The 20,391-nt window shown below is 43.5% G+C and overlaps 1 protein-coding gene across 2 annotated transcripts in view; it reads left to right on the top strand.

Annotated features, from left to right (window-relative positions):
* Positions 1-20,391, top strand: part of LCMT1 (leucine carboxyl methyltransferase 1) — a 53,639-nt gene that overhangs the window by 16,599 nt on the left and 16,649 nt on the right. Inside the window, exons 2-6 of one of the 2 annotated variants that reach the window (XM_019922017.3) lie at positions 3,314-3,405; positions 5,455-5,576; positions 6,246-6,278; positions 12,271-12,347; positions 13,236-13,297. In XM_019922017.3, the coding sequence (XP_019777576.1) occupies positions 3,314-3,405; positions 5,455-5,576; positions 6,246-6,278; positions 12,271-12,347; positions 13,236-13,297 (386 nt within the window). The remainder of the gene's footprint in view (positions 1-3,313; positions 3,406-5,454; positions 5,577-6,245; positions 6,279-12,270; positions 12,348-13,235; positions 13,298-20,391) is intronic. The other variant, XM_019922018.3, reaches the window with a different exon arrangement.

The raw sequence follows: 20,391 nt of genomic DNA, 5'->3' as shown, positions 1-20,391 counted from the left end.
GTGTCCTGGATATAACGAAATATAGCCTATGTTTCATGAACCTCTTGCCGTCCCCAGTTCTTCTAATTTACGTTTCAGATGACTGGTTAGTATTCATTGTGTGGATGCACTGTAATCTGCTCGGCTGAATCATGGTGCCCGCCTCCCTTCAGAGCTCCCAGCAGCAATGCCCAGCAGCACCCTCTTCCTTCTTCGCAGCAGTGTGTTGTACATCTTTTTATCTTGGCCACTCTCAAAGGCAAAGCAGTGAGCCTTTTTCCTTGGAGGCATGGAAACCACTGGCAGTCATCTAGATTTGAGGACTGCAAAGAGACACATGTTGGAAAAATTAGGAAGTAGGAGTCATGGGTACTAGTGATCAGGGGTCCTTGTGTTATGTCCAGGCATCTCCCCAGATGATCGGGGGTCTTTGTGTTATGTCCAGGCATCTCCCCACCTTTCTGTACTGCTGCACATCACTGACCGCGTCCAGTGTGTTGTGGAGATCCATCCCATGCTCCTGCCAGGCCCTGTGTGACCTGAGTCTGCTTCTCTCTCCAATGTCTTCTCCAGTTTCTCCTGTTTTCTTACTCTTCTCCAGCTGCCCTGCCTACTTCCTGCTACTAGAACACTCCACGTGCACTCCCACCCACCCCCGAGTGTTTGTATCTGCTGTTCCTCTTACCTGGAATGCCTTTTGCACAGCTGCCTTTCCCTAATTCTCTAGGACTGGACTCAGCCATGCCCTTTAAGAGAGGTCTTCCCTTTCACCTCTGAAGTAGGTCCTCCATCCGCCATACCATTATATCCCTCGTTTGTCATAATCTCTGTCTTTGTCCCTTCTCTATTTTGTTCACCACTGTAACCCTATGCCTGGCACTTAGCAGACGCTCAATAAATATTGCTAGACCAAATCAATAATATTAACTCAACTGATAATGCAGAGTTGGGAGGAATAGAAACTGCTCCTTGTTTTCCGAGAGGGCACTAATAAATCCAACAAGGAACACTTAGAGGGGGGCAAATTGATGAGCTTTTCAGCAGTTCGAGTTTCTTCGCAGTGGGGTGAGTGCCTTCTCTGTGGGCAGTAGTCAACAGTGGCTCCATGTTGTCGAAAGGATTCTTGCTCTGGATGTTGGGCTTGACTAAAGTCCCTTCCAAGCTCTAAATTGTTCGAGGCGTGTTCTCATCACTGGTCTACCGTTCTTGCTTCAACTGCAGATATGGCTGTTACCACTAGATGGCGCGAGATGACTCCTTTGAAATCAGCGTTCCTCAAACTGCCACCCACAGTGAGAACACATTTTTCGCGGCACTTATACCCCCAACACACACTTGAAACAAAAGCTTCACAAAACACCCTTACAATGTGGAATGATGCTGCTATTTTCTGTTTTACTCTGTTCTACTTCATTTTCTAAAAGGGAGATTTGCAAATTATTACATCGATTTTATGATATGAATGGGTCACAACTCATTGTTTGAAAAGCACTCTTTTATTTTATTTTATTGGCCGTGCTGTATGGCTTGCGGGATCTTAGTTCCCCGACCAGGCATTGAACCCTCGCCCTCAGCAGTGAAAGCGCAGAGTCCTAACCACTGGACCGCTGGGGAATTCCTGGAAAGCACTATTTTAGAAAACTGGGCAAGTTTGTTTGTAAAACTCTGTGGGTCTGCTGTTTTCCTTGGACTGTCTGGGCTTATAGCAAATTGTGTTCCTTAGTACTTTGTGTGTTTCTTTGTTGAGTTGCTGCCTTGAGTAGTTGAACATATGTGCTTTGTTGTGGGTGTCTATGGATGTGCAGACGTGGATGCGAGAGACTGGAGGAGGCATGTTTGTGCAGAATTCAGCACCTATTGCTGTCAAGGCAGCAGTAAGCCTTGTTGGTAGATATGAAGAAAAGGAAAGATGTAATATTTGCTCTGGGAGCTTAGAACTTAGCTGGGTGACACCACACACACACACACACACACACACACACACACACACACACATACACACCCAGCCACCTTAAGTTTCAGTTTATTTATCAAGCAACATGGAAATGGATGTATTATTCAGGATATCACTTAGGATGCTTAAGACTGCAAGTAACAGAAGCCTGACTCAATTTGACTTAAGTGGTAAAGATGTTTCTTATCTCACTAAGTATTCGTTGCCAGGTAGAGAAGGCTCCAGGCCCACAGGGGTGTGGCGTGGCCTTAGGGATCCAGCTTCCTTCCCTGACTTCTCATTTGTCCTAAGGCTGGTTCCACTCATGGTTGCCAGGAGACTTCCAGTGGTAATCAGGGCTTCAGCTCCTAGGCTTGGAACACTACAACTTTAACTGCTTGTAGTGTAGACTGGGTTAGAGAGAGTTTGAGCTACCCTAGCATTTTCCAAGTTATAGCTGTTTTATTTGTTCCTAGTTTCCCCACTGTGACCTCCTTAAGGGACATGAAAGGACAGGTATTTAATACAAAGTCAGGAGAAATACTTTGGTAGTTGTTAGTGACGTTTGCCAAATATTTCTGGGTCTCCCTTCCCCTGGACACAAAACTTTTGGTTGAGCCGAGTTATCTGACTAGCTCTGGCCAGTGAGTTTGCTGAATGAATAATTGGTTGCAGGTCTTCTGTATGAAGTATGAGGTGAGGTTACTTGCTGTTTAGGGTCCTGGGAAAGGAATTAGTGATAAGGGGGAAGAGGTAAGAAATGGTCGTGGTGGGAAATGTGATGGGCAGTGTATGTGAATGCAGAGGTGGATGGATGAGTGAGTCTGTTTAAGCTTGTGCTGGAGCATTAAATGTGATTTGGCCTTTTTAAAATTGAAGTATGGTTGATTTATAATGTTGTGTTAATTACTGCTGTACAGCAAAGTGATTCAGTTATACATATATATACATTCTTTTTTAAAAAAAATTCTTTTCCATTATGGTTTATCACAGGATATGGAATATAGTCCCCTGTGCTCTACAGCAGGACCTTGTTGTTTATCCATTCTGTATATAATAGCTTACATCTACTAACCCCAACTTCCCACTGCAGCCCTCCCCCAACCCTCTCCCCCTTGGCAACCACCAGTCTGTTCTCTACGTCCATGAGTCAGTTTCTGTTTCATAGATGGGTTCATTTGTATCATATTTTTAGATTCCACATACAAGTGATATCATGTGGTATTTGTCTTTCTCTTTCTGACTTACTTCACTTAGTATGATGATCTCTAGTTGCATGATTTAGCCTTTTGAGGTCAATAAATTTCTTGTGGATCCTTGACCTGGTTCCTGGGAACGTGGCCGTGGAACCTGGCCTGAACCTACTCTCTACTCACCTGCTTCCTTTTTCATCTCTTTCAGGTTTGCAGTGAGCATTGGCTACTGGCAGGACCCTTATATCCAGCATTTGGTGAGACTATCTAAAGAGAGGAAGGCCCCGGAAATTAACAGAGGCAAGTGACCATCTCCCTCCCCGACATCTCATCAGCTGAGAGGCCTGAGGTTTTAGGGATTCATTCTTAAAAAGAGAGTTCCGGGGTGTACTGTCTTCAACAGTGTATGAAAGTGCTCATTTCCCAACTTCCTCACCAGCACAGTGTATTATGAAACTTTTCATCTTTGTTCACCTGACACATGAAAAATGGTTTTTACAGTAATATAAAAGCCATTCACATATCTTTTACTATAAAAGCCATTTGTAGATCTTTTACTGTGAGCTGTCTGTTCACATAAGGGATTATTTTTGTTGTTGTTGCCCTATTAAAGTGTTAGTAACACTATTAGGTTCTGCAAGTAATTTCCATCAAGGAAGTCGAAGGAGTTGAGATAGGAGGGTGACTTAGTTTCAGCCAGATTGAGAAACTGACCAGTGAACGTAATTCTTGTATGTGTGGGGGATCTAGGCCCTAAAGATGGGTCACGTAGGTGGGTTCTATAAGAAGGGCAAAGGAATTTGTAAATGGTTGTTCCTGAGAAGAAGGACATGGTAGTTACTTTGAGCTGAGGGTGAATCCAGGCATCAGTTAGATTGGGCAAGGCCTGGTTAAGAGGCCTTTCTTAAGCCTCCCTCCCCAGCTCTTGAGACAGATTTCCCAACGAATGTTCCAGAGACAGGGACCCACCATGGCTCGGTGCCCCAGGCGGCATGTCAGCCCCCCTTCCTTCTTCCTCTCCCGGTTTGTAGATTGGGGACCTCCAGCCCAGTAGGAGAGCGCTTCCCAAACGTCTTTGGTGAAGACATATTTTTTTCTCCCAAGTCGAATCCATTGTGGGTGATATTCTGTAATATACAATAAAGATGATTTACTAGGAAAATGAAATGTAGACACAAGCCCAAATTATTTATTTATTTATAAGGTAGGGATTATCAAATTGATTATTTTATTTTATTAATTTATTTTTTTTGGCGATGCTGCGTAGCATGCGGGACCTTAGGTCCCCGACCAGGGGTTGAATCCGTGCACCCTTGCAGTGGAATCACAGAGTCCTAACCACTGACCTGTAGGGAATTTCCCCGAATTATTTATTAGCACACTCACCAGACATAAAATTTCTCTGTCAAATGGCAATAAATGCTACTCTCAAATTTTGTTCTTAAAACGGTCACACCTCAGGCTTCCCTGGTGGCACAGTGGTTGAGAGTCCGCCTGCCGATGCCGGGGACGCGGGTTCGTGCCCCGGTCCGGGAGGATCCCACATGCCGCGGAGCGGCTGGGCCCGTGAGCCATGGCCGCTGAGCCTGCGCGTCCGGAGCCTGTGCTCCGCAACGGGAGAGGCCACAGCAGTGAGAGGCCCGCATACTACAAAAAAAAAAAAAATGGTCACACCTTGAGCAACAGGCCTTTAGAACAAGACAGACGCTGTCTTCCTGTCTCCCTTCTGGGTTTCCCATCTCCTTTGTCCCAGCTCCCCACCCCAGAGCTTAACAAGTCCATTAATTAGGCCACCACTTGCTGGTGTCTCTCCTCCCGCTGTCTGCGATGCCATTTTATAAACACAGAGGCTCTAACCCAGACAAGATGGAGGTGAAAGGAACAAGATAAGAAGCATGGCTTTCTTTGCTTTGGCTGACATTCATCTGCCCAATTTCCTGACCTAAAAATATTATTTCCCACACGCTCTTGCAATTTTGAGTTTTACCAGAGTACTAATTAGCTTTCCCTAGAGCCGTGAAAAAGCACATTTACAAGAGAAGCATTCAGATCAGATGTTTTGATATAAAACACTTGTCTTTCCTAAGTAAAAGTATAGGACACTATTTTTCTTCAGATCGTTAATTCCACCATTAAGTAGCTAGTACTTACTTTTGTTCAACCAGCTTTTTTTTTTAAAAAAAAATGGAAGAGAGTTTGAAAGTCATTATTTCTCCCATGAAGTTTGCAGATAAACGCTGACCCTGGAGAAGGGCAAAGTGTAGTTTTGCTCTCCCTAGCACCGTGGGCTTTGCAGGGATTATTTCTGTCGTCACCGAGTGATAGCTTGCTTCTCTGTCTGTCTCTTAGGATATTTTGCTCGAGTCCATGGCGTCAGCCAGCTTGTAAAGGCATTTCTACGGAAGACAGAATGTAATTGTCAAATTCTAAACCTCGGGGCTGGGATGGATACCACCTTCTGGAGGTTAAAGGTAAATTAAAATTTCCCGTTTTCTCTTTCCAGTTGTTTAAATTTAATTTGTTGAAGACATTCACCTGGTTCAAAAGCGTAAAGGAAAGATTAAAATGCAGTGCAGTGGCAGCCTGTCTCCCACCTCGCTTTGCAGCCCTCCAGCCCCACAACTGCCTTCATCCCTGTACTTCATCTCACCAGAGCCCTAGTGAGGATATGTGGGTGGTTTCTCACCTTTTGCTGCTACTAACTGGGTTATAGTAAACATTCTTGGGTACATTTCCCCTGCATATGTGGCAGTATACTAGGAGAAGGAGCAAGGATTCTACCTGTGGAACTGCTGAGAGAAAAGAACACTCGCGTTTGTAATTTTGACGATAACTTAAGATTTTATTGTCGGCATCGCAGTGTCTTAGGTAACATTTGGAGATTTGCAAGGCTGGGTAATGATAACATGATGCAAAGCCCTTTTGTAGTCATTCTCTGATTTGATGCCTCAATTGTTCTATTTGGGTTCAAGGGCAGGTGTAATTATACTCACTCATAGGAAAGGAAACTTGGGTCTAGTCAGTGGCAGAACCAGGACTAAAGTTCTGGTCTTTGATTCCTGGGTTGGATTTTATTGCCAAACCTTTTCCCTACAAATATCTCACTGATTGCAGTTTCTTTCTTTTTCTTTTTTTTGTAGGTTTGTACAGATTTTTCTTGGTTCTTCTATCAGGTCAGTCATGTGGTAGTAATGGGTATGTGCGTCTCTCCAGATTTCTTTTTAAAAAATAATTAATTAATTTGTTTTTGGCTGTGTTGGGTCTTCATTGCTGCACGCGTGCTATCTCTAGTTGTGGTGAGCAGGGGCTTCTCTTCCTTGCAGTGCGTGGGTTTCTCATTGCAGTGTCTCCTCCTGTTGCGGAGCACGGGCTCTAGGTGTGTGGGCTTCAGTAATTGTGGCACTCAGGCTCAGTAGTTGTGGCTTGCAGGCTCTAGAGTGCAGGCTTAGTAGTTGTGGCGCACGGGCTTAGTTGCTCTGCGGCACGTGGGATCTTCCCGGACCAGGGCTCGAATCCGTGTCCCCTGCATTGGCAGGCAGATTCTTAACCACTCTGGAAGCCCCTCTCCAGATTTCTTGCAGGCGTAGACCAAGATAGATGAGAGTATATAAGCATAACTCGACCTGCATTATCTATTTTGTCCCTAATTAGCTCACTTGATAAGAAGGTCTTTGGTCATCAGAGCTCCCGGTCTTTCTGTTACTTGAGAATCAGTGTCCTCAACATGGCCCTAGTATCGTTTGCCTCTGCATTCTTCCTTCTAGATGAGATAACTGACATTTATGAAGTGCGTTTACATATATGACGTCATTAGTTAACACAAGAGCTGTGTTGGGTGGGGGAGCTTACACATCTGAGGGAAGTGGGGCTTTGAAAGTCTGTGTCTTCCCCCAAATTGGACAACCAGTGGCATTAGGACGTGGAACCAACATTGGCTCCAGCTCTTCAGACTCCCAATTCCTTCCTCTTTCCTCTGCACACAGCTCTGTGGTTGTTCAGGGAGAGTCTTTTCTGTGGGTCGATTGTGCCTCTGTAATGCCGTGACCCTGGTGTGGTGGAAGCAACTGGAACAGAATGTAATGTAAGAGTGTGTGCACTGCCAGCATTACAGGGGCCACTGGAGAAACCCCTCCTTTTTACCCTTTTGACTTGGTCATATGGTTTGGTTTTTTTCCCCATCTTGTAGGTGGGTTAATAATGAATAAATCTGAGATTTTAATTTCTGAGCCAGGTACACCGAGTCTTATGTGCCCCTTCCAAGAAAAAGGTTCTCTGTCAAAGATGAGGAAGGGGAGTAGCACAGGGCCTTAAAGTCCTTTGTGGAAGTTTTTTGTTTTATTGATAATTGTATTGATCCAAAGGGCTTTTTAAAAATCTAAAGTTTCTCTTTTTTTTAAATTATGCTTGTTTGCTCTTTTTTTTTTTTGCAATATGCAGGCCCCTCTCTGTTGTGGCCTCTCCCGTTGCGGAGCACAGGCTCCAGACGCGCATGCTCAGCGGCCACGGCTCACGGGCCCAGCCGCTCCGCGGCATGTGGGATCTTCCCGGACCGGGGCACGAACCCATGTCCTCTGCATCGGCAGGCAGACTCTTAACCACTGTACCACCAGGGAAAACCTTGTCTGCTCTTTTATTATTATTTTTTGTCTTTTCCATTTTGTTGTGAGTTTTCCCCCCGATTTGATGTTTACCTTTAATTTTTATTTTTTATTATTTTTTGGCTGTTTGCGTACTTGCGGGATCTTAGTTCCCCGACCAGGGATCAGACCCCGTCCCCCTGCAGTGGACGGGCGGAGTCCTAACCACTGGACCGCCAGGGAATTCCCTTGTTTGCTCTTTTAGAGCTGAGGTTGCACAGGCCAAATCTGGCCAGCCACCTATTTTTGTAAATAAAGTTTTATTGGAACACAGCCATGCCCATTTATTTACATCTTATCTATGGCTCTCACAGCAGGGCTGAGTAGTTACAACAGAGACCATTATGGCCTGCAAAGCCTAAAATGCTTACTTTTTGACTCTTTCCAGAAAGTTTGTGAATCCCTGTTTTAGAGCTATATGTGCCTCTATAAAAGAGCAGGGGAAGTCGTGTCCATCGATCTTATAGTCTCATGCTCTTTCCACCTGGGATGGCCCCCCTGCTGCACCAGCAGAGGCTTAGTTGCGAGTCACAGGCTTTCTGGGGCCACTACTGTGTGAGCTTGTTCTGTATAATCTCAGGGGCCCAAGACTGGGCAGTCGAAGACTCATCTTCAGGCAGCAAGCAAAAACAGGGCCAGGGAAAGCTGGTATCATCATGAGCAAAGAATAAAGGGTGAGTGAAACCCTTTAAGGGGCCTCACTTCTTGCTGTCTCTTGAATTCTGTTTCTGTACAACCAAAGGGTCAGGTATGGAGGGGAAGCAGTCTCAGTTTTGGCCGCCTGTGAAGTGGTCGACTACCTTGGATCTTGGAGTCTGAGGGCCACCCTTCCTTGTGGCTGTTCCTGGCTTCCCCCTGGTGGCTGTGCCCTGCCTTGGGTATCTCCCCTGCCTCCTGTGCCATGCGAGCTACCTGGGAGTGGAGTGTCAGAGGGCCGCAGAGAATCGTGGAATAAGAAGTTGAAGCATCACTTGCCAGAGCCATCTTGCCCGTTTCTGAAAGCTGAGAAAGAGGATGTCTGTTTCTTAAAAGTTCCAGGTGTGCCTTTTGTAAGCTTTCCTTCCTCGGTTACCCCTTATTCAGAATTCTTATAAGGATCAAGTGCACGAGTGCCTGGGAAAGCTCTTTAAAAGGTCAGAAGTCCTGGGCATCTACCCTGAGAAAACCATAATTCAAAAAGAGTCATGTACCACAATGTTCACTGCAGCTCTATTTACAGTAGCCCAGACATGGAAGCAACCTAAGTGTCCATCGACAGATGAATGGGTAAAGAAGATGTGGCACATATATACAATGGAATATTACTCAGCCATAAAAAGAAACGAAATTGAGTTATTTGTAGTGAGGTGGATGGACCTAGAGTCTGTCTTAGAGTGAAGTAAGTCAGAAAGAGAAAAACAGATATCGTATGCTAACACATATATATGGAATAAAAAAAAATGGTTCTAAAGAACCTGGGGCAGGACAGGAATAAAGACAGATGTAGAGAATGGACTTGAGGACACGGGGAGAGGGAAGGGTAAGCTGGGACGAAGTGAGAGAGTGGGATGGACATATATACACTACCAAATGTAAAATAGCTAGCTAGTGGGAAGCAGCCGCATAGCACAGGGAGATCAGCTTGATGCTTTGTGTCCCCCTAGAGTGGTAGGATAGGGAGCGTGGGAGGGAGACGCAAGAGGGAGGAGATATGGGGATTTATGTATATGTATAGCTGATTCACTTTGTTACGATGCAGAAACTAACACACCATTGTAAAGCAATTATACTCCAATAAAGATGTTAAAAAAAAAGTCAGAAGTCCTGTGTGAGATGTGGGACACTATGCTTCCTTCATTTATTTGCTTTTGATTGTCCTTGTGGTCTTCTGGAATTTTAGACTGTTCTTAACACTCTATACCTTGTGAGTAAAAGTTCTTGAAAGTTGTTGTAGAATTTCTTAGAGAAAGTTATTTCTGTGTATCCTTTAAACACATCCTCTCAATATCTTCAGATAGCTTTTACATAGCCCTGCTCTGCAGTCAGGTAGTAGGTATGTGTTGCAATTCCAAGAGTGAACAGCTGAAGGTGGTGAGTCCAGGTCGCCTCAGATGTCAAGAAACCGTAAAAGAAACAAAACGTTTCTTTCTTTTTCTCTTCCTCCTTCTCTGTCCTTCCCCTCCTTCCCCCAGACCAGATCCCCTGAAAATTTAACTGAGGACCATTTTCCATGTGGGTGGATCTCCCAATTCTGTTACTTGCCCTTAGGGGTCACCTTCCTACCAGGAACTGCTTCCTCATGATTTCTGCCCCCATCATTCTGTCCTGGGGGGGGCGGGATCTGCTGCCTCTCCCGACCTGTCCTTCATCTCTAGTTATTGTCTGTGTAAATGGTGCTCTTACCTGCCAGTCTGCTCATCAGAAACAAGGAAACATCCTTACCCCTCCTTTTTCTTTATCCCATCCTACACCAAAGAAGCCACCACCAGGTTCTGGATATCAGCAACTTCCTTTTTCTTTCCTCTTTTTAAACTTTTTTTTTTTTTTTTAAATAAGTAGCTCTCTATTTCTGGGATATAAGTGCAGGTGGGCATGAGGGCATTAAAAGAGTAGCAGGTTATGGAGCGCCTTGTTTCTTGCTAAGTCGTAGGGGTGTGAAGACCTGTTGCAGGCAGAAAGGGGTGTTGTTTTAGTCTTCACAGCTGGTGATAATAGAGCTGAGGAGGAGAGGATGCATTTGAGAATAGTCAGCAGGGCTGAGTGATTTTTTTTAATTGAAATATATCAGTCCTTGACATAATTTTTTTTAATTGAAGTATAGTTGATTTACAATGTTGTGTTAGTTTCAGGTACAGCAAAGTGATTCAGTTATATATATAGAAAGAGATACAGACATACATATAGATATCTATTCTTTTCCAGGTCCTTTTCCCTTATAGGTTATTACAAAATATTGAGTAGAATTCCCTGTGCTATACAGTAGGTCCTTGTTGGTTATCTGTTTTATATATAGTAGTGTGTATGTTAATCCCAAACTCCTCTAATTTATCCCTCCCCCCTTTCCCCTTGGGTAACCATAAGTTTGTTTTCTCTGTCTGTGGGTCTATTTGTTTTGTACATAAGCTCATTTGCATCATTGTTTTTAGATTCCACATACAAGCGATATCATATGATTTGACATATAATACTATGTTAGTTGCATAGTATGTATTACATAGTGGTCTGACATTTGTGTACATTCAGGCTGAGGGATTGATTGGACAGGGAGGAGGAGCTGGAGAATTCTAGCATGACCAGTAGGTGACTGGTTGGGGGTGTAGCCACCGACTAAGCTAGGAAAAGCGCGAGGGGGGGCTTCCCTGGTGGCGCAGGGGTTGAGGGTCCGCCTGCTGATGCAGGGGACGCGGGTTCGTGCCCCGGTCCGGGAAGATCCCACATGCCGCGGAGTGGCTGGGCCCTTGAGCCATGACCGCTGAGCCTGCACGTCCGGAGCCTGTGCTCCGCAACGGGAGAGGCCACAACAGTGAGAGGCCTGCATACCGCAAAAAAAAAAAAAAAAAAAAAAGCGCAAGGGGGAGGCAGGGCTGTGTGTGTGTGTGTTTCACACTTTTTAAAACTGCAGCCACAGTAAAAAAATAACTGTACATCCCTAGCCAGGACCCACATCTATGTACCTATGTCTGCAAATAATAAGGGCACACACATGGTACTTACTAAGGGCGGGCCCTGTTCTGAGTATCACTCACGTATTTCCTCATTAATCCCCACAACCCTATGAGGTGTTATTTTCTCTACTTTTCAGATGAGGAAACCTTGGCCCAGGGAGTTTAGTGACTTTCCGAAGGCCTCACAGCAAACAAGTGGTGGAGCTGGGATTTGACCCTTGTCCCTCCAGGCTCCAGGGTGCCTGCTGTTTACCACCCTACTATTCTCCACTGTCACAGAAAAAAATAAATGTGTCCGTCATTCCACATGATGCTTTCTGACGTTTGCTACTTTATTCTATTTCATCCCCAAACTGCTGGTCACAACCCACCACATTGGTTTCTTGACCCTCTCTAATAGGTCCCAAGCTGCTTTTTTTAAAAAAATGAATGAATGAATGAATTTTTGGCCGCATTGGGTCTTTGTTGCTGCGCACGGGCTTTCTCTAGTTGTGGCGGAGTGGGGCTACTCTTCGTCGCGGTGCGCGGGCTTCTCATTGCGGTGGCTTCTCTTGTTGCGGAGCATATCAAGCTGCTTTTTTGAGAAATACTCTTATGTCTTGCTTCCAGTCTACCTCTTAACATCCCAGTGACCATTCCCCTGACTCAGGCTCCCCATCACTTGGCTCCTGGACAGCTACAATAATCTCCTTTTTCCCTCCATTTGTTCTTTATGCCGAGACCAAATAACTTGAAAAGTACATTTCTTACCATATCATTCCCCTGATTTTAAATCCGTAAGTATCCCATTGCTCTTCAGGCCCTAGCACTTGGTACATGAAGATGATGGGTAAATGTATGAGTAATAAATAATTATAGAAAGATTACTGTGTGTTTTTTCTCAGGATGAAGATCTTCTACCAAGTAAATATTTTGAAATCGACTTTCCAATGATAGTCACGAGAAAGCTGCACAGCATCAAGTAAGTGTGGCTTTGGCCGGAAGCAAGAGCACGGTGAGATTCAGAACCAGATTCTGGTAGACGGCAGGTCTGAGGCAGGAGACCTCACTTTAGGGCACTGCTTTCCTTTCATCCCCTCCTCCCTCTTTCTTGCCCCCGGGACACTCATTCCAACATATCGTGCAGTCTTCAACATGAAATACACCCTCCTTTGTGACTCTTCTATCCGTTCATGTAATTTCTCTGAACATTTAAAAAAATGACCTAGAGTAGATTAATAATCTGAATTTAAAAAATTTTATATTGGATTGTAGTTGATTAACAATGTTGTGTATTAATCTGAATTTCTATGTGTATTTTGCTTACTTATTGTCAGGGTATAGAAAGGTGTCTGGCCCAGAATAGATGTGTAGTAAATATTATTTGAATGAATGAATGGGAGGCTGAAGTTAATCAGTTATTTTGGGCTCGGCCTATGGGATCTTAGTTCCCCGACCAGGGATCGAACCCGCGTCTCCTGCATTGGAAGCACAGAGTCCTAACCACTGGACCACCAGGGAATTCCCTGTTTTCTTGCATATTTTTGATTGGGAGAGTTATCACATAAATGTTACTAAAAACACTGGAACATTTGGAAAATACTTGCTAGCCTGTCTGTAGCTGTTTCTAAGTACGTATGTCATGATCAGTTTGTGATTTGATATCAGATTCTCCATGAAAAGCTTAGCTGACCTAACTGACTTGTATCCCCTGGACTTTTACTGTACGTGCCTAGGGTCAAATGTGATTGAACAGATGACCCTTTGGCGTGGCCCTTCCTTTGAATAGTAGTGATACCTGTTTGCCATGTCTGCATTTTAGCAGTAAATGAGCTGCTTGACTCGCCTTTCTTTTTCTCATCTTCTACAGATTGAAACCTCTCCTGTCAAAACCCATTTTAGACTTACATTCAGAGGACACACTTCAAATGGGTAAGTATCCTTAACCTAAGTAATACAACCTGGGCTATATAACAATTTTTGCTCTTTTTCCCCTTTTATTTTTAAAGATGGTGTGTGTGTGTGTGTGTGTGTGTGTGTGCGCGCACACACGCGCGTGTCGCACGAATACACGTATCCTTCTGCTGATACATTTTCACTTCCACCATAGTTACTATGAAGGAATTTAAAACAGTTTTGATGTGACTCTTCTTAGATGTCCATAGGTCCCCACTCTTTAAAAAGAATTTAAATTAGTTGTGAACATTTCAAAAATGGGAGATTTTTCATGAAAGTCTTGATTTTCAGTTTTGCTTGGAAAAATCACATCTAGCTCCTACATGGCAGCCATTGAGCAGCGGCCGCTTTATTTAGAAGGGTCATGTCTTCTCCAGTTCTGACCCCACCACTCCCTCTTGTCTTACACCTGACCTGCTTCCTGGTTTATGTCACCTCCTTGGCCCCTGCAGTCAGTTTTTCCCCTCAAGTTTTAATTATGAATGTTTACAACACCACTTTCCTCATTTCTAAGCCTTTCGAATTATGGTAAAACTCTTCCAGAATCTTCCATTGTTTTCAGTCTCTATCTGACAGAGAGGTTCCAGGGCCTTATTAATAATTTGGGTCAGAAAACATGCTTAGAGAGGATGGCCTTCTCGGATGGTCGACACAGATAGCACAGCAAACATCAGACGATTAGATACGCTTCCTCTTTTACACAACCACAGTGCTTTAGTCATCCTCCTAGTGATCAGATTCCCAATAAAGTTTCCACAGAAAATGATATCTCCCCCATCCTTTGTTTCCCTTATACAAGTTGTAAGTAGAAGCTGTTCAGGCTTTGCCATTTGCTGGCCTATTTGCTTTCTGTACAGTTTGCTACCGTAATTTTCTATGTATTTGGTGTCAGAATGATTATCTGCAATGAATGTGCTAGTACTTTGCTAGGACTCTGATCCATCAATGTAGAAATACATGAAATAGAAAGTAAAGACTTTCCATAATCCCTCCTCCCACCCAAGATAACCAGTGTTCAGAGTATTTTCTACTGCAGATGAACAGTATACCCAGAGAAAGGTAAATATCACACATAATAAAGTACACACACAGATATAATCCAGTGCGTGGCACATAAAAGGCTCGATAATTTTTTGTTGAATGAATGTATATACACATTGAGTAAATATGTGTTGTAGTGTAACATATATTTGTTGAACGAGTGGATCTATACTTCTATATATGAATATAGGTTTATATGTAATTTTAATAAAATAAATAATTTATACATACTGTTTTGTGACTTGCTCTTTTCATGTCCTAGTAAATCATGGCTGTCTTTTCATGTCAGAATATATAAATCTACCTCATTATTTCTAATGGCTTTACAGTACTCCTCTGCATGGAAATTCTGTTTTATTTAATCTTTTCCCTACTGATGGTCATTTAGATTGCTGCCTTTTTATATTTTTATATTCAGCAGTGTTGTAGAAAACACATATATATGTGTGTATTTGCAGGAGTTGCTAGCTAAAAGAATTGTACATTGTGAATTTTAATAGCTACTACCAAACTGATCTTCAAGAACATATTATTAATTTATGTTTTCATTAAGAGTAGATGAGGATTCTCTTTCTCTACACCATCACTAACGCTGGATATTACCATTTTTAAAAATTTCTACCAGTCTGATGGGCTGTAACAATGTCCCATTGTTTTAAAATTTTATATAACTTTGAATGCTTAGAGTCCAGCGAGATGGAGTATCTTTCTATAGTTTTATTGGCCTTTAGGAATTTCTTTGTAAATTGCCTTTTCATTTCCTTTGCCCATTTTTTTCTTCAGTTGCATTGTTTCCCCCCAGCCTTTTTTTTTCCAATTTATAGGAACCCTTTATAACATACAGATATGTTCTTTGATAAAAGCCTCTTGTCAGCTTTTTTTAAGAAGTATTTATTTATATATTTATATTTATTTGGTTGCACTGGGTCTTAGTTGCAGCAGGCGGGCTCCCTTAGTTGCAGCTCACAGACTCCTTAGTTGCGGCTCGCCGGGTCCTCAGTTGCAGCACCTGGGCTCCTTAGTTGCAGCTCCAGGCCTCCTTAATTGCGGCAGGCAGGCTCCTTAGTTGTGGCTTGTGAACTCTTAGTTGCGGCATGCATGTGGGATCAAGTTCCCCGACCAGGGATCGAACCTGGGCCGCCTGCATTGGGAGCGTGGAGTCTTATCCACTGTGCCACCAGGGAAGTCTCTTGTCAGCTTTTTTTATTGTATATTTTTTTCTTAGTCTTTTGCTTGTTTTTTTAAATCTGTGTTTGTGTGTTATGTGGGTAAATTTTCCAGTCTTTTCCTTTATATCAATAGTTTTTGATCTTGCCATCGTACTGAGAAAGGAATCTGAATAAAAATAAATAAAAACGTGAATGAAAATCTGAGAAAAGTGATAGATGATAATAAAACTGACAAAAATTTCATTTAAAAATTACCCTTTTTCATCAAACCCCTGGGGCTGTAAGAATCACCACTATTTATTTATCCATAGGAGAGAAAAAGTGCTGACAAATTAAACTGATACATTATCGACTGTTAGATGCATCCAGATTTCAGAAATGTTAAAATGTGAAAAATATATGCATCTTAGAATTGATGATAGATGTTTTCTTAAGCTGAACTATGCACAGGGTAAGAAATTAAAAGTATGTAAATGAGCACACAATGAAAAGTAAGTCAAGATGAGTTCTTAAAAGTAAGTCAGATTCTATTACTTTCCTGCTTAAATCCTTCTAGTGCTGAAATTTACATGGTTAATTGGGTGTCTGGATGCCTCCTGATTTTCTTTCCTTTTTTTATTAATATTTATTTTTATTTATTATTTATTTGGCTGCATTGGGTCTTAGTTGCGGCACGCGGGATCCTTAATTGTGGTGCATGGGCTCTTCGTTGCAGTGTGCAGGCTTCTCTCTAGTTGTGGTGCGGGCTCCAGAGCGCGTGGGTGTCTAGTTGTGGCACGCAGGCTCTCTAGTTGTGGTGCAGGCTCTAGAGCACACGGGATTAGTTGCCCCGCGGCATGTGGGATTTTAATTCCCCGACCAGGGATCAAACCTGTGTCCCCTGCGTTGGAAGGCAGATTCTTAATCACTGCACCACCAGGGAAGTCCCCCGATTTTATTTTCGACTACAGTAATATGATCTCACCACACTGCCCTCCTGCTGTCCTCTGAATGTGCCAAGCTTGCTCTCACCTTCAAACCTTTCCTCTTCCCTTGACCTGGAACTCTTTCCCCCTAATTTTGCTTAATGGGCTCCATCTCATCACCCATGTCCCACTTCAGCTGCCACCTCCTACTCTAGGCACAGTTTTCCCTCATCCTCTTTTATTTTCTTCATAGCTCTTAATACTCTGATGCTATCTTGATTCTTCATTTGTTTAATGATTCACCGTCTCTCCCTCCTTGAGGGAATAAGCCTCAAGAGCACAGGGACCTCTCCTATCTTGTTCATTGCTATATCCCCAGCACCTAGAACAGTGCCTGGCACACAGAGATTATTGATGGAATAAATACATACCTGAATGCTTGAATGAGTGAATGTTTGTGTCTTTGTAATCCATCTCAACTCCGATGTGGAACTGGTTGAGTATAAAGGAAAAAGAGCAACAAATCAAAGCATTGCAGAGTGGTGTCAGGTATCTCAGCTGAGCCGCAAGAAGGAGTAACCCTCTAGGGGGAAGATTGTCTCGCACAAGGCAAGTTTAGGGAAAGGAGGAGCATGCGGAGGAAGCCGAAAGGCCAGTGTGACAGGAGCTGGCAGTGGGGAGGGGTGCATGGCTCAAGATGAAGCTGAAGAAGGCGGGGCTGCATCATGCAGGATCTCCTGGGCCAGGCCAAGTAGTGTGGACTCTCTTCTAAGGGAGGTGGGACCCTGTCATGCACTCCCAAAAGGCTGCACCCCCCTTTGTAGTGTCCCCCACACTTGTCCACTCTTCATCTTCCCTGCTGGATTGCAGGCCCCATGGGGGCAGGACCGTGCCTTTTTGTTCATCAGTTTCTTCCCAGGACTCAGTGCCGAGGACATAATGAGAGCTCAGTAAGTATTCGTGGGTGGACAGATGGACAGACAAACAAGCAAAACTCCTGTGTGGTCCAGAAATCCACCTGAGGCTGTCTTTATTTTACAATGCTTTTTATTTTAATTTAAATTTTTAAACTTTTTATTTTATATTGGAGTATAGCCGATTAACAACGTTGTGATGGTTTCAGGTGCACAGCAAAGCGACTCAGCCATACATATGCATGCATCCATTCTCCCCCAGACTCCCCTCCCATCCAGGCTGCCACATAACATTGAGCAGAGTTCCCTGTGCTATACAGTAGGTCCCCGTTGGTTATCCTTTTTAAATATAGCAGTGTGTACATGTCAATCCCAGCTTTTTTATTTTTAAACTAGAATGTTCTAGGAAAATCTGGGGACCTAAAAGAACACTTTGCAATCCTAATAATAAGTCTGTCTTTGAAGACATGTAATGAATGGGATTGATGGGACTCACTACAGGTCAGTAGCACATAGGAACACGTCTCTCTTGAAATGCTGACTTGGAGGTGATGGAAGAGATCATGACCTGTATGCCCTGTGGATTGTGTGTGTGTGTGTGTGTGTGTGTGTGTGTGTGTGTGTGTGTGTGTGTGTGTGTGTAACTACCATGTTACATTGTGTAAATCTTCCACTTTCTCCTGCCTTTCATAGGTGTGAGCTGAATGAGGCAGATAATTAAAGTCTATATGAGCTTTTGCTCTGTAACAAACCACTGCAAAGCATGTGGCTTAAAATAACAGCCGTCTGGGGCTTCCCTGGTGGTGCAGTGGTTGAGAGTCCGCCTGCCGATGCAGGGGACACGGGTTCGTGCCCCGGTCCGGGAAGATCCCACATACCGTGGAGCGGCTGCGCCCGTGAGCCATGGCCACTGAGCCTGCGCGTCCAGAGCCTGTTACTCCGCAACAGGAGAGGCCACAACAGTGAGAGGCCCGCGTACCGCAAAAAACAAACAAACAAACAAAAAAAACCAGCGGTCTGTTTAGCTCACAATCCTGCAGCTTGGCAATTTGAGTTGGGTTCATCTGTGTGGAGCTTCTCAGCACCTGCCCGGATTTAATCATCTGTGGTCTGGTCTTCACAGACGACCTGCACGATGTACCACCATTGAGTTAGGCCAAGGAGTGTGTGCCCACTTTCCTTTACTAAGTGCCTCAGTATATTTTTCATGATGACTCTAGGTTAAAAAACATATCAGCAGTTCTGTTTATTAATAAGTTGGGTTCAAGCATTGTAAGTATTTATGTCCTAACAACTTTTTGGTCATTTGAAAAAAAGCCACTTACATTCTAAGAACAAATACTCTCTTAATTTCATTCTTAAATAACCACAGTTACTTCTAATGGGATATGTGCTCCTGTCGGGCCCTTTATGACCTCGCCTGGGAGCCAGATTGGACACTACCACCTGTTCCTCTTGCAATATTGCAAATGATGTTTGAGCAGTAGTGGCTTTTTCATCACAGTCAAACCTGAGAAATCAGCTTTGCAGAGATACGGTGTCATTAAAAGGAGTGCAGAGAAGTCTCCTGTGGAAACTATGACTGCCTCGAGCTGATGGTCTGCTGTGTCTGGTGCATGTTGAGTATCTCTGCGTTTCCCTCAAAAATTTAAAACATCCTGTTCTGCCCTTGTGAGTTGGTTGTGCCGCCCCAGGGCACCTCAGTACAGTTTGGGATCCATGAAGCTCAGCACTTTGACATTGCCCTTCATCTTAGCCATAACCATATGAGGTTGCCATTGTATGCATTTTATACTTAAAAGTAGGCGTGAGCAGTATGTCATACGACTAGGAACTGGCAGAGTAGACATTTGCTGTCAGGGATGTTTGAGACCAAAGCCCATTCCTCTGCAGGTGTACTCCAAAGAGAGTTTTCATCTTGGGAACCATGTCCTGGATAAAAGCTACGGCATGTTAAGTTGTCCCTATCCAAGAATAATTAGAACTATTTGGGAGAGTACCTGAGTTCTTAGCGATGATGTAGGATGGCTGTAGAATGTCCCAGCTTCTTCCGTGGTTTGTACTTTGAGGAAGTTGAGTGAACAGTGCTTCAGGTAAATAATCAAGCAATTTAATTTCTTTTTTTATTATAATCTATTTTTAAAAATAGAGAGTTTAAATTGAAAAGAATTTCAGGCCTACACAAAAATAATGTGACTAGATTGATGAACCTCCATGCACCCATCGCCTAACTTTATTGCCAGTCTCATTTCATCTGTACTGGTGGTTCTAAAGGTGTAGTCCCAGGCTAACAGCATCAGCCCCATCTGGAAACTTGTTAGAAGTACAGATTTCTACTTTTGAAAAATCTGAATCAGAAACCCAGGGGCTGGAGCCTGATCAGGCTGTTTTAACAAGCCCTCTGGGCGAATCTGATGCCTGCCAAAGCTTGAGAACTACTATACATACCATTCCATCCAACCTCTGGTGGAGTATTTTAAAGGAAATATTTTATTTGTAAATACTTTAGTACATAAACTATTTTCTTTTAAACATAATAGCTCACAAATTGACAAAACATTTAGAGAGCAATTGGTACCAATATTTAAATAGGCTTATTACTCTTTGATCTCCCAATTCTTCTCATCATAACCTGCGTAACTGGACAGACAAGTCCTTTGTGACATGTATACAAGGATGTTCGCCTGAGATGGAGTAAACTTGGAAATACTGCCTGTCTAATATTGAGCGATTGGCTAAGTAAGTTGTTTTATCTATTCCGTGGAGCATGGTGAAATCATAGAGAATGATGTCCGTGATACTATTGTTAAATAGGAAAAGCTTTCAGAACAAGTATTGGGTGACCCCATTATCTTTTTTTGTGCAGGGTGTGTGCGTATGTGTGTGTGCGCACGTTTGAGGGAGGGAGGGAGGGAGGGAGGGAGAGAGAGAGAGAGGGAGAGAGAGAGAGAGGGAGAGAGATAGAGAGAGAAAGAGAGGGGGAGAGAGAGAGAGGGAGAGAGAGGAAGAGAGGGAGGATGTGTCCGTGTTGTGTATAGGAG

Source organism: Tursiops truncatus, chromosome 15 (genome assembly GCF_011762595.2).
Source record: "Tursiops truncatus isolate mTurTru1 chromosome 15, mTurTru1.mat.Y, whole genome shotgun sequence".
Taxonomy (NCBI): domain Eukaryota; kingdom Metazoa; phylum Chordata; class Mammalia; order Artiodactyla; family Delphinidae; genus Tursiops; species Tursiops truncatus.
Note: the sequence above shows the minus strand (reverse complement) of the source record. Positions and strands in the feature narration are given on the sequence as shown.